The sequence below is a fragment of the Apus apus genome, chromosome 3 (genome assembly GCF_020740795.1).
Source record: "Apus apus isolate bApuApu2 chromosome 3, bApuApu2.pri.cur, whole genome shotgun sequence".
NCBI lineage: Eukaryota > Metazoa > Chordata > Aves > Apodiformes > Apodidae > Apus > Apus apus.
In genome coordinates, this window is record NC_067284.1 from 97,126,868 (window position 1) to 97,144,562 (window position 17,695).

A 17,695-nucleotide genomic window follows, 5' to 3' on the forward strand; every position below is an offset into this window, starting at 1 on the left:
ACTCTCTCCCATGGCAGGGAAACAGGGAAGGACTGTAAGGAATCCTTCCTCCTGAGAAGGAAGGAGCAGCAAGAACCACCAGCCTGTGAACTGACTCTAAACCCCATCCCCTGTCCCCCTGTGCTGCTGGGGGAAAGAAGGGAGAGAAACTGGGAACAAAGTGATCTGGGCCCAGGAAGAAGGGAGGGGTGGGGTAACATATGCAAACCCTGCTCTTTGTGTTGTATGTGTCCTGTGTGTGTTTGATTTGTGTGCAATTAAATTATTTTTTCCCCAAGTTGAGTCTGTTTTGCCTGGAACCTTAATCAGTGAAGAAGCCTCCTTGTCCTTTGTCTCAACCCATGAGCTTTGTCCTCCTCATACCAGAGTGTGTGTGTGTGTGTGTGTGTGTGTGTGGAGGGGAGCTGAGTGAGTGGCCATGTGGCTGTTCCTTTGTTGTTGTGTTGGGCCCAAACCACGACACAATATTAAACCTGAGAGATATTAAAATTACCCTCTATAAAATAGTGCAGAACAGACAGAAGGAGGGTGAACAGTTGTTACAGGAAGAGATAATATTGGCAGAAAACCAAATTACTACATCTAGCCATGGATATATGCAAGGTGGAAATTATTGTACGTCAGATAATCAGAGACATAAAATTTGATAACTATCTTCAACTTTTTGTTCCTACTGATTCTAGTTTTTGAAGAGTTATGAAGAAGGTATGATGTCCTGCCCACAAGAACTGGCCATGATTCCTCTTAGTGTCCTAAGAGACTATCTACAAGTGACCTAGTTTCCTGCATTGTGACTTCAACCACTATTTTAATCTTTTTAACATTTTAATCACTTAAAAAAACATCCACAAGCAGAGATCTGGGTGTGCATTTATGGCAGCTCTATTAAACGGATGAAGAAAGAGGAGTTCCTTCTTGGACTTGCTTTCACATCTTGCACACCATTACTAACATCTCTTGAAGGAACCTTTAGTTAAATCCACAACATAACAATTAGTTCAATCTTGTATCCTGCTTAGCATCATACCATCCACACTTGTCTTTTTGCTGTGATAACGGGGGACGTAAAACAATGTAATACTTGTTATACACAAAACAACACCCCTCTAATTTTTAAATAAACTTCACAACCTCCAATGTGATAAACCTTTTAAAATTTACTTTAGTTCTCCTGTATACTAATCCCTAACAGGATTTGCTGATCCAGTGCAAGATCAAACACAAAGTACTCTGATCAGAGGCATGTCAAAATATTACAGAACACAGTGACAGCCTGTACTTCTTTATCAGTTAAAACCACATTATGCATCAACCACAACCTGTCTGGCTTGCGCATTTGATTAAGTTTCCTATTGAACAGTGACTCATTTGTATTCCATGCTTGTCTGAATGACAAATTGAACATTGTGTTGCACTGCTACAAGATGTGTTAATAAACAGTGCTGGAAAGACTTGATCTGAGAGGTGCCGCACCAATGCCACTGCTAGAATAGAGTTTGATCTCAAAGCTGCAAAGCACTGCAAGCTACTCTTTGAGCCAGCAGCTCACGCCTACAACCAGAAACCTTCTTGAAAGGCTGGCAGAGGTGGTCTGACTATACAGGAGAGCAGAAGAGCACACACAATATGTTTCTTGAGTACAACGTTGCTAGTGCAAGCATGCTGATCGGCCAAAGACATCCTCCATTCCTCCTAGCTGTTCATGGCTGCAGAGTAAAGCCCCACTCATCCCTTCTCCCACTCCCTAGAAGAAATAAAACTCCAAGATTCATAGAAGACTGGATTTGGAAAAATTAATTATCTTTCTCCATCAGACAGAAAAATGGATTGTACAGATTTCCCGCTTTCTGTGTGGTTTCCTTTTGGTTCAAAGAAAAAAAATGATCATTAGAAATAAGGCAGCTTCTTGGTACCAGAGGAAGCAGTGAATGATACTCTATCCATTCTATTTGCCATGTTATGTGGTTTTGCAACTCTGCCATTTTACTCAGAGTCAATAATGACACATATAAAGCAAACTTCCTGTTTTTTTAAGAAGTGTTTATGTAAATATCTACATGGCAACTAGTTTTATTCTTTCTTCATTTATATTTGAGACTAATTTTTCTGGATAAAGCCTTGATTGTGCTAATAAAAAACCCCAATATTCTTAAGGTATTTATTGTCTGCTTGGTTATTGCTTAATTACTGTATTAAATGAAGTGTTGCCTTCTTTCTAACATCAAATCTTTCACTTCAACAGGAGTTATTTTAAAAATGAATTAGTTAATTTTTGATCTATAGAGAATAATCGAGATTAAGGACTTAACTATAAGAACAAATATGTTTTCATCATACTTTCTGATTATTTTTGGTGTTGCAATGCATAAGATGCTGGAATAGCAAAAGATGTCCTCTTTCTACATATTGACCTGCTCATTTACTTTTTTAATATTTTTTTTTACCCTCAGACTTCATAACTCTAGAAGCTGGTGAACTTATCAGTAAATAGTGAAGGTACACACATCACACTGACAACAACAAAGAATGCAGAAGCACTGTTAGCTGCAGAGATGACAGGTTGCTGGAGACAAAGTGGAAAGCAAAAAGCTGTAGCTGCAAGCCTGCTCTCTACTGGCCAGAGATGGGGCAGTGCTGCCTCCGAGCAATATGTGGATGCAAGCACTTGGCAAGAGTCATGGCAATGTTAGCATGTCATATTGCAGTCGTCTTCGGAGGGGAGAGAAAGTGACTCAAGTCTCAAATTCTGACTTCTAATTTTGAGCGTTAAGTACTGAAAACCCACAAACTGAACAAAGCACTTCAGGGAAGAAAAAAAAAAAAGAAAAAAAAAAAAAAAAAAAAAAAGAAGAAAAGGATGTTAGTATGTCTCATCCAGATCTGTGGGTTTTGTGGATTCTAGAATATGGTATTGGCCTACTACCTGCCTTAATTTAATATCTAGAGGTAAAGAGGATGATAAAAAGTGTTTGCCATGAACCTACTGGTATTTCTATGAAATTATGCCAAAATAAAATAATCATTAAATATCATAAGTGCAAATACACACTCACCCCAATCAAGCACATGAAAAATAAATGTCAATTGCATGTCATTCCTGGGAAGCAAAAGTTATAGATGTTCAAGGATTGGCCAGTATTTCTATTTAACACAGAATTTGAAGTATTTGAGAGGCCCTTTTGCCAAACTACTTTCAAAAGGGAAGTTTTTCACTTGTTTATGTCCTGGCCACCTGACAGAGTCAGTGTGGACCGAGAGGAATCACGGCCAATTTAAATCATCCTCTTGTGGTTCTAGAACAGAGTGCGGAAACCAGGAGAATAAGGTACCTGCTATGTGGACTGCTGACAGAGGGTCCAGGCTGTGAGAGACTACATTTGCCCCGTGGCTGTTTGCAATGAACAGGGGGTAAAGAAAGAAGAATGTTCAGTCCAGGCAAATAAAGACAAGCTACTGATGAAACTAAATTAAAAGTGCAGCAAAGGAAACATAAAAAAAAAAAAAAAAATCAAATGAAGTGACTGATACTCATGAACCAAGGAAACTGGCTTTTCTTTGTGCCTGGCTGAGTATGGAAGTGAGTGGAACTTACACAGTGAACTCGAAAATAACAGTTCAGTTATTACATTTATGAACAGTAGGTCTGGATTAAAAAAAAGTAATAAAAATCACTAGAAATTCAGTTATATTTAATTTTGAAAATCATTAGAGAAAATTATTGAGTTGAATATGGGCAAATATAGGTATTTCAAAATGCAAATGCAGCAAATTAATATTCTAATGGAAAAAAGTTCCAAAGGTCTCTTTTAATGAGACTGGCCTCTTTGACAACTGCGTCCCCTCCCACAATTTTGAAGGCCAAATAACTGTAGGTGCATTCTTGCACTCACAACTATTTGCTGGAATATTTAATGCCATTAGATGATTATAATTCTGATTGTACTTTTGGTATTAGTATTTATTCATTTAGCATCAGTGTACTTGGCACTAAAATGATAAACAACATCACTTCAGTCTCCAAAATTGTGGGTGCAAAACCCAGAAGTTTGAAAACCAGACTCCAAGGAATCATACAACTTACATACACATCATGGGCAAAAATAATAATAAAAAAAACAGCAGTCATGTACATAAACACTATCAAATTAGAGATAGACAAATGCTTATTAAAATGTTAAGAGGAAACCTATTATAATTTTATACACTCTTTAGACAAAGATTTTATGGCAAAATACTTCTCTATTTCCTTTTATGGTCAGGCATCCTCCAGTTACATCTGTGATATCAGAGCTTGCATTAGTTATTTAAGTTTAAATATATAAGATAAAAGCATTGACCTCTGAAATAAAATTAAAGTTTATATTTATTTTTCCTTTTGAAAAGCCAGTATTCCTTTACATTCTCATACAAGCATCTAAAAGGAAACTAGTGAATGCAAAATAAATAAATCAATCAATTTCAAGAGCCATAAAATTTATCAAGACAGAACTCAGGCTTTAAAGAAAATGCGAGTGGAAAACAAACAAACAAAATTAATGTGTATTTTTTTTTTTTATAACTGAGGAAAAAAGCAAAGTAAACAATGAACAGAATTGCAGAAAGTCAAAATAATTGCAGTTCCATTTTGGGCTCAGAGTATGGAAGTGTTAAGTACCAGGCATGTATTGCTATATTTCTTGAATTTTGTGCCAGCGATGTAAATAGGCAACTCTAGAGTTGCCATCATATCCACTGATTAGGTCCTGTGCAACTAGTTCTTTTGAATAATGTTTTATGCCCTTCAGCTCTACTTAGTCATTCATCCAAAGTCTCAATAAGACCATCTGCAACCTTCATCAGAAATGACAAAAAACCTTATTGAGATTCTCGATGAAGCAGCTCTGAAGAGAAGGCCAAACAGAAATGGAGGACTCATTATACCAGACAAGACCAGACTTTGGGGTGCTGCCATCACTAGAGCAAAATACAAGAGACACGACATGCCATACCACAGTAAACCAACCACACTGACAGCCCTGGTTTTAGATAGTATTTACCACTTCTGATTTCATGCAGGATGGGATATGCAGCAGGGTTGGGGAAAGCAGCTGTGTTTTGGTTTTTGGTTTATGCCATTTCCTGTCCTGTCAAGAGAGAGAAGGGGGCCTTCCAGCTAGCTAGAGCTACTGTAGACATGGAGAGTTCCCACCCAGGAGGTTGCAGAAAACAGATTACATGAAATTACCGTTCTCTGCCTGCTTGGACTGCTTCTTCCAGATACAGGACTCACTGAGCCCGATGTGTCTAATTCATCAGCAGAGGACCATGAGGACAATTCCTAAAGTTCAGAAGGAATGGAGCTCAGAAACACAGCAACTAGTTCAGGTAAGCAAACTAAAAAAAGACCCTGAGTGAAATCCCAGCAAGGTTATTTCCAAAGCAAATAAAGCAGGTAAATTTTGTTGCCAAATTTTACAAGACTAAGGCATTATGTGTTTTCTCTGTTATACCTGAAGGAAAAGAAAAGCAAACAGGTAACTGAAATTTAATTGCTTTTGGCGACACATTTTTCTGCCAAACTCGATACAAGGCAAAAAAACCCCAGTTGTTCTTTACTGGCTTTTAAATACAATAAGAGGTTGGTACCACCAGGACCTTACTTGAACAGGCAGAAATTCACTAGAAGGAGGGAAGAGCTGAGTTCTCATGCCTTATGTACTCTGCTTATCAAAGACTTTAAAAAGGTGACTAAATGAGAACCTTGAAACATTTACTTTATACCTGCCACTATGGGCAATGAAGTATGCATAACTCCCATTCAAATACCCTGAGATACACGATAACTTGAAAAGATGTGGAGTGCAGCTCCAAGCTCAGAAGGCACTAAGAAAGATTTGTTAGCATATTCAGAAATTACTGTATGACTTTTTTCTTTCCCCAGCAGAGTGAACATCATCTTCTTTTCCAGTAACAACTGACACACTATAATTTTCAGTACTGCAGCTAGAATAATTTTCTCATATACTTTGCCAGTTCACTCAATCAGTAATGGTAGGATAAACAAACCAAGATGTTCAATATTTATTTCTACACCAAATAGCAAAAAATTACTGGATTAAAAAAACCCACTATATCACAAAACAGATTTTTACATTACGAAGTGTAAGACTATTTGATGACATACAAGAGTACATGTGTACCATCTTGATAAGCATTTGAAACAACAGAAACAGTGCAGCCAACAGCACTGATCAGAGAAAGGAATACAGAAGAGTTGGAATTGTGTGCCCAACAAACAGCAAGGAATAAAAAGACATAACTTACCAGTTGACTACTTGAAATGTCTAGAATTTTCTCTAAGTCTTTAATATGATGTGTGACCTCTTTCAAGAGGAGCTTCAGTCTGTTTCCAATGACATGCACCTTTTCTTTGGCTTCAAGACAGTCCCTGCCTTCAGCATTGACTAGCAGTTGGCAGGACATATCTTGTAGGGACGCCACCTTCAACTGAGACTCCAGCAGCTCACGTCTGATTTGCTGTTGCCAAGGCAAGCACCAGATTTTTTTAATGGATGTTAAAAATAGAAATAAAAAAAACCCAAAAGCAAAACAAAAGGAAAAAAAACCCTAGAACTAACAAAACTGGACATTTGAAATCAATGACATGGAAATAAAACAGAAGCAAAAAAAATTTCTAATCTGACAGGAAGATAGACAGCAGCCTACCAGTTGCCTGAGATTTTAATTGGGAGCTTTTAAATCATGAGTTATGCTACTACACAAGTGAGTAGTGTTCCCTACAAAAGCAAAGTTAGTAATTGACACTGGTCCCATGGCTGTGTATTAGCATGAAATGTATAATGTTAACCCTCATGAGAAAGATAAATGTGCATGGCTATTTTTCTGATTATGTGTTCTGGGAGAGAAGGATATTATACTCCTACCATTAGAAGTCTGTGATGATCTTGCAGCATTTCTGAGTCCAGGTTTGGATTGATGGGCACAATCTCATTTTTTCTTCTGTCAATATTCTCTAACCAAAGCAGTAAACCATGGCTCATTTCATGGAAGTCCTGCAAGTGATGAGTGATTATTTTAACTGCATAGCAGAACATTCCAGTCAAATTCAGGTTTTAGTTTTTAGTCCTACTGACTAAATAACATGATCTACAAGGAAGTGTAGAATATTAGATCAGAATACTGTTTCAGAGATGACCAACTTAGAAAATCTTGGGCTGGAAATACGTGCTTCAGTTAGTGCAGGTGGATCTTTCAAAAAACATATGCCAAAGATGTATTTTGGCTTGCATTGGCAAGTTTCTGCCTGGATAGTGAGCACACCAGATAGCAATGTATTTTTGGCATGAGAGATGCTGACACTTTAAAATAAGTGCAAGACAGACCTGGCACTGCATCAATGCATCCTGCAACGAGCAGCGCCACGCTTCCATCATACTGCACACGTGGTCCCAGTGCACATTCATCTGAGACAGGCGCTCTTGAAGCTTCTTGCTCTCTTCATTGTCAGACTGAGTGAACTCTGAGCTGCACAGATTGATGGATAAGACGATTGCTTTGCGGTTGTCGATTGCCTTCTGCAGCTCCTTGATAAGACAAAGTGGGACAGGAAAAAAGGATGGAGATCAGTAAAACGTGACTTTTGGAAGGACCAAGTAGAGAAGGCACCACAAGAATGCAATGATTTGCCATCAGCAACTGCAGAATGGTACCTTATTTTAACAGTCTCTACTCTAGATATGAGACTTCTGTGCTCACTCTATCACTCTGCAAACGTTCACTCTTTAACATCTAAAATTTTACTGAGACGATAAACTAGAATAAGCCAATTAAACTTGTAGTCTTAAAAGCCTGAAGTCATAGCTGAATTTTAATGATATGGCTCATGTTTCAGATATTTTAAAGACAGAGCAGGCCCAACAAAATTTTAAGAGATGTGGGCCAATTCTTCTCTAGCTCACAATAAAACTTTTGCCCTCACTTCTCAGTTTTGCTGATGAACATAAAAATCAACATTTTTTTCAAGTGGAAACTGCTGTCAAACATATTTTTAAATAATTTTTTTACTAAGGGAAAAGAAAACATACAAAGATTATAAACAACTTACTCCAATTTATAGAAGCAGGACATGTATAAACACTTTGATTTGTTTACATTGGAAGCCACAAAAGAAACCCCACCTCTTTTGGTTTGGAGGGCACTAATGGGCTTTCCAAGAGTGGGTGAGATAAGAACAGGATTCTTATGAAATGCCCCCTTTTCCAAGTACTTTGCAGCATTTACTTAAAAGCCCCATGTCACAGTGACCTTTGTAGTACTTAGGGCAGCTATATTTGGATTCCAGTGAAGACCAGCTAATATTAATATGCTTTAGATAGATCACTGCGGAAACAGTCTTTACTATCTGTCCATCTCGTTCCTAGCATGGGGCACAGTGCGTTTTGGCATCGGCTCCCACATTTTTGTGCCCAAGCTTGTAAGATGCTAGTAACTGAATGTGGAGCTGTGGACCATCACATTTACAGATCTTAACAGGTGTAAAATATGCAGGAGAGATCACAAAGGCAGCATTCAGATCCTGACACCTCTGAGATGACAGGAGAAGAAACAGGAACGTTGCCAAGTGACACTGAATTTTTCCTATGTTGCACTGGTGACAGCAGCAGGTACGCTACAACCCCTTTGGGCACTCTCTCCTTCCCCCCCTGACGCTAATATGTCCCAGTGAGGCACTTATTTTAAAGCAGTTATTTTGTTACCAGTTTGACTAGGGGAGGTTTAATTTAACTTGGTGGCTTTTGTTGTTGTTGTTGTTTTTCATCAGCTTGGTTCAAATCAGGAATTAGCTGTACATTTTGGAATTAACAGAGTTGACACAGAATTATTATTTCAAAAAAATAATTTGGATTATCCAGTAAATGCCAGTGGTACAGCTGTCTGCAGTAGCCTGCTACATGCAGAATGGAGTGCACCAGTTGCAGATACTTGAACCTCTTCAACATACCTGTTGCACTCAGGTCTCTTTACAAAGTAACTCATGGAAAAGAGAAATAAGACTTACTTTCAGTTTTTTAATTCTGAACTCAATAGTTTCTATGTCAGTGCTGAGATCAAGGTGGCAGATCTTCTCCAGTTCCTCTTCAGTTTCTCCCAACCAAGTACAAACACTATTAAGGTCAGAGTTAAATTGCTGCCACTGCTGAAGGTTCTGCTTCATCCTCAGCTCCTTACTTAGTGCTTGAGCCTGAATTAATTCCCATCGGTCAATTACACCTGGAATGATAAACAACAAATTCAACAAAAGCAAAAAAAACACTAGCCACACACAATTGTATCAGCTGAATACTGAGCAGAACAAAAAACTGCAAACAACTTCATAAAACCCCCAAATCCCTAACCTATGGAACAACACACTGAAAACTAAGTTAGACTGAAGAACACGATGTTGCAGAGAAAGAATGAAGAATCTGGGTGATGCCAGGCAGCAGGCAATTTATCTCTTTCTAATGTCAGACTTCTATGAACAGAATTAAGCTGACACATGCATGTCTCTAAAACAGGTTATGCTGGTATAAAAATGTCATAAACTACCATAAATGCAAACTGGACAAGGAATCTGAATATATCTAACTAGCCATATATTTATTATTTTCCTTGGTATTTGTATCTGTTATAGTTTAATACTCACACCTCACTACTTTTGTCTTAGCTACTGCTGATGCATTGGATAATACCTGTCCTAAAAATAAATAAATTAGGGGCTTTATCTTCCTGTTGAAGATATATCTTGAAATGCTACGGAGAAGGACAAGTATCATTCTTTCAACTCAAATAGAAACAAAACAACAAAAAAACAAACCCACAAAAAACAACCAACCAAACAAAAAAAAACAACCCAAAAAAACCCCCAACCCTGCAGGGGTAGTGTATCTTGCCAAGCTAAGAATGGAGATGACAATCTCTGGAACAAATCCATATCCTTACAATGCAAGACTTCCTATTCTACAGCTGATGCATAAAATCAATTTGGTGAATACTGCTACCAGGTGCACATAGATTTCTGTACTAGAAGGGAATGCTAATATTGAAATCAATTGATGCTGACTTATGTGCTTTGTATAGCAATACAAGCAACCTTTTTTCATCAGAAGACATTCAATAAAAATGCATTGCATCCAGAGGGACTTTCTGAAAATCTGAAGGTTATGTCTGGTGATATGAAGGGTTTCTTAAAATGCACTTGTACGTTAAATGTCTTTAGAGGGCTTATACAAGGAGTTCCTCACTACTCCTTCCTACTCACATTAAGAGATCTTAAACAGAATATGGTAACAGTCATGGAAATGCATTTGATAGTAAATAATACTGTTTATTCAGAAAAACTTTGCACGTTTGCTACTTTTCATAAGTTTTCAATTACAAAACTAAGTGTTACTTACCAGCTGTTTGTGTTTCAGTACTGTTTAGGTTAATAAGTCCAGCTAACTTTTCTTCTTCCTCCTTCAGTTTATATCCAAGCCTTTTTACTGAATCTATGCTTCCACTGCACTCACCTAGTAGTTTCATCTGTGTTAACAAACAAGAAATCCCATCTCAATATACACTGTACAGGACTAATTGCACAGAAAATGCAAGTTACAACTCAACTTCCAAAATTTTCCAAAGAAGATAAAAATGTATTTGTTTAACAATCTTTCCTGATATGATCAAAGAATTGCATGCAGAAGCAATAAAGACTTAAAGCCTAAGTTCAGACTGAATAGAAATAACTCCATCCCATTGTGCTTAATTGTGCTGGATGACTTTAGGTACTATCTGTTCTAAATGTTAAGACACTAAGGCAAAGACACTAGAAGACATGATGAAGAAAATAAACGTATGGAAATATTACTATGTACCCAAGCAGCTCATATTTCAACTGTCAGTAATAAAATTATTTGAATGATTTAGAGAAAGATTTTTCTTCCAGAAAACCTCTCTGAGAAAACTTTTTAATAATGGATTCCATATATACAACCTTGCTTACATGATGCCTCTTGATAATTCATCAGCATGTGCACAGAACTATAAAACCTGCTTTTAAAAGAGTGATTTTAAAAAAGGATATCATTGTTAGATGGACAAAAAAACCCACATGTGAGAAAGTATGTTTGGACATCTGCAAAAATGTAATAGGAAAATAAAATCCTATGGTCATGTTCATGTAATCTTATGCTATTGTAAACACACTAATAACATAAACAACGACAGCATGCGATTAAGGGTGGCAACCACATGAGTGAGTCTGAGAATCACTAATATCTAATTGCTTTGTTGAAACAGTTGGTATTTCTTTCAATAGTAAATCTAAACTTTGAGTGCTTATTGGACTTGTGCTCCAAAATACACGCACATATCCTTTGTAGCTGGAATCCAGCTCTGGTCCTGTAGGTGTTTTGCTGCGGATGATGTTTTCTGCTTGCTGTATTTGGAAACGACTGGTGTCTAAGGCCTTGTCCAGCTGTCGGATATGTGCTTCCAGGGAACCAGGTTCTCCTGTACCAAAACAAACAAACAAACAAAAAAGTGACTGTCACCCAAAGCGTATTCTTTTTTTTCTTTTCAGCAAGTAGAATAAATATCAAGGACACTATCTATATTAGACAGCAAAGGAGAAAGGTGACAGTGGTACAATGTCAAAGCGACTGGTAACTAGTTACATTAGAGGGTGTTAGCAAACTCAGAGGACAGATGGCTATACATGCTGGCCGTAAGCCTACTATCCAAGAGCTCAGAGTTTAAAGTAGGTTTGCAAACTATTCTGAAGTGACTTTTTCTCTCAGAGAACTCCTCACCTGTTTGAAAGGGAAAGTCTTTGGCAAAGTGTGCTCTAACCTCACTGATTCCAGCAAATGCCTTGCTCCCTTTCACAAACACTCTAAAATAAAACCTTGTATCCCAAACTCCTGACCCAAATTTGTGTGAAAATTTGAGTTCTCCTCATTTCTTTCTGTGTTATTTCTCTCCACTAAAAAAATAGTGGAATTTTGATCTACATGAAAGGATTCTATTTGTATACAATTTTCAAAATTGGAACTGGTATACAAACACTAAATGATACTGTTACAAAACACTGACTCACCCCAGGTGGACAGAAGGAACTGGTCAATATTGCTTTTCCCTCACTACTTTTAGAACTTGCAGAGGTGAGAAAAATGACACATTTTTCTGTATGTCCTGCTCTTATTTATGCTCTTAATCATTACATTATTTACCTGATTTGGGGAAAAAATTAAAAGTGGACCTGAGGCCTGTGCCACAAATACTAAGATTTTAAATGTTTGCTATTTCAAATTTGCGGTGAAGCCATTATTTCAAAAGAGGAAAACTGAATTAGTGAGAGAAGGTATTTGTAAATATCTAATCCCTCCAAGAGCATCACCTAACAAATGGAATAGTAGTTTTAATCTTGTATAAAACTGCAAAGTAAAAAAAAAAATTATTTTTTTTTTAAAATAATCTTCTAATATAAAAGACTAAGATAAAGACATTGGACTACAGTACCTCACCCTTGGCATTGTTATCACACAAAACAACTAACCTAGTTTACATCAAGTAATAATACAAGCTGTGGCTGTGCTAAAAATTGAGTGCAAACATAAACGATTACTTCAGAGACATAACAAAGTCTTAAGTCCTGTTGAGGGAACCCTGAGAATAAAGACCAATTAGAGTAACCTACTGATTAGTTTAGTCTAGTTAGTAGAGGTGGGAGGGCCAATACTTAAAACATCACTGTTATATCCATGCACCTAATAATCCATTTAAGCCAGGTAGTAAAGCAGGATACTTCTACACTAACATGCTGATGCTGCCACATAAGGAATATTTATCTTGTAAGTTGTGAGAAATGTAGTAGATGCTAAGAAAAAAAGAAGTTATGCTTGTGCGTTGTGCTATTTGCATTTTGCTAAGCTTAGTCTTTCTTGATGCCTACCAGAGATATTTTTGAGTGCGTTTTCTGTGAGTGTTACATAGGCCTCAAGAGTTTCAGGGATCTCTATATCTGAAAAAATAAAAGTGTGGTCTAAATTGACAGCTATGCAATGTCTGTCTCCTTACAGCAGGAGCTCTTTTCAGGGGATGGAACATATAGATAGTTCCAATAGCAAACATCCTTTCTGGAAAAGTAAAAAATATTAAGACTGAAAGATGGGGAGCTTGCTACAAATTCTTTTAATGTCCAGGCAAACCTGACTCTTCTCAGAGCAACGACCTGGAAAGCAAAAGACAGCCACAAGATCAGAGTAAAATATACCAGTGCTCTTCCCCCACAGCTGGCCACATTTGGGCACTTTCACTTGTTAAGATTTGTTACACAAAGCATACACACTTAGAAAGGATTTCCAGCTTCACTGGAGAGCAAGACCCAAGATCCCACCTTAGGCTAAATACTCAGTTGCCGGAATCTTTCCTGGGTAAGGACTGAGTTAAGATTTACTTAAGCACTTGAAGATTTTGTTTGCAGGTGTCTCCCACCACATTTCTTCACCAGTTTCTTCCGCACTTCTTGCCATATCCAGTATAGTTTCTTCTAGTCAGAATAACTTATGAGGCACTGCTGTTACAGATGACATATCCCATCTGGCAGGCCACAAGCATAGAAAGACAGCCAATTTCCTGTCATATCACACATGCCTTTGCGATTTTCCAAGGCTGTAGTCATCCAGGAATCTCCACTGCTGTGTCTAAGGCCAGGAGGCCTTAGGAATCACTTCAGGAAAGCTATTTATAATCTTCAGGGGCTATTTAAAATACTTTTCCATTAGCATCCTGGCCAAACAATGACACATAACATTTGCTTCTTTTTACTAGGAGAGAACAGGACACACAATTTGCCACTATACCTGCTATACCAGTTGCTCCTCTCACGTAGAAGTCCTTCTCTTGTCCTCCGTCTTCTTCCTCAGAGTGCAGTGCCCGTGAAACAGCTGTCTCCAGGTCTCTGCTAAGGTCGTAGTCATGATCCCACTCCAGGGGAATGGAGTCCACGCTCGCAGGGGTATCTCGTCCTGATCGCTCGCTTCTCACCGGCTGGGAAAGAGGCAGCGAAAGGTTGGAAGAGGGCTGCGGGGAGAGAACGCTGTCCGCAGACTTGTCGTGCCAGTGTATGTCAGAGAGATCTGCTGATTCATCCACTTCCACCTCTCTGTCAGAGAGGTCGTGTTCGTCATCTGTCAGCTAGAAGTATAATGCAAACAGAACAGATCAATGACACGTGCAGAGGTACTGAAAGGAAAGCCTGGGTCAGTAGCACTACGCAGCAGTCACACCGATGCAGTTTCCATTTTACATTCTTGTGCGCTTCCTCTTCATTATTTTAAGGTGCACTGAAAAACCAAATCAACCAAAAAGTTCCTACTGCCAGCTCATTTTAATTACTTAAGGCACCACAAAGTCTCGCATCAAACAAATGTCTCCAGGCATTTTATTGATGCAATGAGGACTTCAATTTAAATAAAACTCCAGAGTCAAGTCAAAGGAAACATAAGTGACCATTTTTGTGACCACTACTCTCATTACCCTCTTTGATATTTTGAAGACCCTGTATTTTGTTCCTTTCCTACCACAGGACTTGAGCTACCAAAAATAATTTTGCTCTCACTTAGTCGGTTGTGTGTTCAGTGCTGGAGACAAATTTTTGTTTCTTCAGATGGGGAGAATAATTTTATCATTGGTTTTTAAACAACACAAAACTCAGTAAGCTGCCAATGAAACTCTCTGACAGAGTGAGGAGATGTTCTTACTACCTGTACCGCACTGCTACCCTCATTAATAAAGTTTTATAAATCTCCAATTTGCATGAAATTTCATGATAATTTTAAAAAAAATTCAGATCTAACAGGTTTGTTCTCTGAACAGGACATAACTAGCATATAATGAAGGGAGGCAGATGGTCAGGCGTGCAAAAGAATTAAACCACAGGATTTTTGGAAAGTTACAGAAGTTTCATGTTACTTCATTTCAACTTCTTTCTCTCTCCTCATTCTCACACTTGTAAAATGCCAACAAACCAAACAAATATGCGTGCATTTAAGTATACACACAGGAAGGCGGATGAGTTTCTTGTGATAGCGTTCCACACGTCCAAAGACCTCTTGGCAGTAACGACGTAGCTCATCTAGCTCTTCTTCAATGACAGCTGCATCCATGGGCTCACTTTTCTCAATGAGTTGCTCGCCCTGCACAATTATCTGCTCAATTTTGTTGTTGTTCAGTGAAATTTCTTGCTGGAAAGCCTGCATATAAGAAAAGCCCATACTCTATCAATGAAATCAACATTACAATAACTTAAGTTATTCAGGACGCAAGTCTTAAAAGACTTTTTCAGCAAGAATACTGTGGGTAACTAACTGGGATTGTTCCAAATATTCTGGCATGAGCAAGAATGAGAAATTAAATTTAGCAGTCCACAGTCCATTCAGCAATAAACAATGATACTTCAAGGTTTACCATCTCATTCCTCACTTGTTGTATTTGGAAAGAAAGCTCTTCTCTAAACAAGTCATGACCATGATCACATGTCTAGAATGAATACAGATGGTAAAGCAAACACACTGGAATTTTGGATAATATGACATTTGATATTTTTCTCTCCAGATAATTATTTTTCTGATGTGGGAATCATTGACAAATGCAGTAATTCTTAGTTGTCAGCAATACTGGAGACTTGACATGAACAATTTTTATCAACATTTCCTCTTTTGATTAGAGAATGAAGATTACCATCCTTGGTTGTTTTGGTTGGTTTGTTTGTTTAATTTTTCACAGTGCAAAGATCTTCTACTCTGGCAGAAAAGTACATATTGAAACCTGATCAAGCCCATAACACGGGCCACAGTCTTCACCTGCAAGTAAGGGACTGTATCTACCTACATTTTTGTGTAATGTTTCTTAAATTTTTTTCCCCACCATGAATGTTTTTATCCCTTCTCTCATCTCTCCTGTTACCAAACAATGATTCTTTACCTTAAGTTGCTTTATCTTTGCTTGGACATCACACTCTGAGAAATGTTCAATGTTGGTCAGCTGCAGGTCCATCTCTGTTAGCCATACCAGGATGCTATCACGTGCTGTCTCAAACTCCTCACGCTGGCCAATAAAATGCTGGGGGTGGGAAATGGAGTGGCATGAAATGACCAAACAACCCAAAAAACCCTAGCAACAGTGGTTCTCTGAAGAAACACCTTTCATGCCCTTCAAACCTAACCTAAACTTGGTACACTTTCTTCTTCCATTTCCTACATTCTTTCTAAAGTTCCCTTTTCAGTAACATCATCTGCAGGTGAAACTAGCTAAAAGTTCTGAAAGTTATCTTCTATAAGGGAGGTGGCATTTGAGGTCACTGAACACTTTCCTACAGACGTCACGCGTTGGTTACCTCTGACAAAGTGAACTGATAAGTTCTCCCTCTTCCAAAGCTAGAAATCCCCCCTAAAATACTATGCAAATGCATTAAACTAGAAGCTTCTGGACTACCTCTGATTCCAAAGTACAGTAGTGAAACTGAAGAGCTTAAAAATGGAAAAATACTTTTAGCCTGCGCAGGATGGAGATAACTCGCTTTTGTAAGTTGTCCCATCTCTGGTTCCCCTCGTGAACCATCTGCTTGAGGCTGCAGTTAGAGTCAGTGCGGTTCTCTCGGGCCAGGCGGCGATATTGTTTATTGATCAGTTCCAGCTGAGTTAGACTTTCATGCACTTGTCTCTGGAAGGCCTAAAGCAATACAAAAAGAAGACACCATCAGATTTTTATTTATTGAAATCAGTATATATGCATAAAAGTTTCTCCCTTTATTTTGACCCCATTTCTACACCCTGACCTATGTTAGCTGATAGACTTTGCTATGGATGCAGATGTCTCCTGAGGGCTATCCTACTGAGAGGCTGCCTTCTGATTAAAAGGAGCAGAAAAAAGAAAATCAGTATACAAAGCTGACAATAGTTCACTGAATGAGAAATCGCAACATGAATATCTGATACAATGGCAAAATCAGAACAAAATATAGACTTCCCTTTCTACTCAATCATATGCCTTTGTATTTGAGAACAGAAACACAAACAATGAATATGGAACTTTTTTTTTAAATGAACAGAAATCCAAGATTCCTGTGGCTTCATTGGGTTTTCTTACACATACTGAAGCTGCTGAAGTGCAAACATTGAAGACATTTGAGCAATTGTTTATTCTGAGGTGGTTTTGTTTTTTTTTTTAAATAGTGAAAAATGGTACTGGTTTCTTCAGTATACTGTTATACAAGTGAGTTCTGTCTCAAAATTATTTTAATGGAAAGAAAATTTCATGATCATCCATACCACCTGACACCTAGGCAAATGTCTGTACTGTGCATTTTCAGTGCTTCCTCCACTGTTACAAAAGCTTTAGTCACCCAACTGGGGAGCAGAAACAGTAGGTGACTTACCCCATGAGTTTCCCATTCTGACAAGCAACGACAAAGCAAGTTGGGGAAAACACCTTCTAAGGAGCTGACTGAATTAATCCCTTTAAATATATAAATGAATAATTTTTTAAAAAGCTTTTTTTATGTTGTCATAGAAACAGAAAAGCAATCAATCAAAGGAAGACTTAAAAACATGGACTACATCAGCTCTCTTTTGAATACACGTAGGTTTTGGCTCCCACTGTAGTTCTAGAAACT

At 38.0% G+C, this 17,695-nt stretch overlaps 1 protein-coding gene across 3 annotated transcripts in view; it reads right to left on the reverse strand.

The window, feature by feature from the left end:
- The window catches only part of SYNE1 (spectrin repeat containing nuclear envelope protein 1), a 295,834-nt gene that overhangs the window by 4,843 nt on the left and 273,296 nt on the right, over positions 1-17,695 (reverse strand). For all 3 annotated transcript variants that reach the window (XM_051615569.1, XM_051615566.1, XM_051615568.1), the window contains 13 exons: positions 16,570-16,752; positions 16,006-16,143; positions 15,084-15,275; positions 13,884-14,217; positions 12,974-13,042; positions 11,390-11,532; positions 10,437-10,563; positions 9,059-9,270; positions 7,383-7,583; positions 6,924-7,052; positions 6,304-6,516; positions 5,225-5,317; positions 3,330-3,388 (listed from right to left, as the gene is read on the reverse strand). In XM_051615569.1, coding sequence (XP_051471529.1) covers positions 3,330-3,388; positions 5,225-5,317; positions 6,304-6,516; positions 6,924-7,052; positions 7,383-7,583; positions 9,059-9,270; positions 10,437-10,563; positions 11,390-11,532; positions 12,974-13,042; positions 13,884-14,217; positions 15,084-15,275; positions 16,006-16,143; positions 16,570-16,752 — 2,093 coding nt within the window. The remainder of the gene's footprint in view (positions 1-3,329; positions 3,389-5,224; positions 5,318-6,303; positions 6,517-6,923; positions 7,053-7,382; positions 7,584-9,058; positions 9,271-10,436; positions 10,564-11,389; positions 11,533-12,973; positions 13,043-13,883; positions 14,218-15,083; positions 15,276-16,005; positions 16,144-16,569; positions 16,753-17,695) is intronic.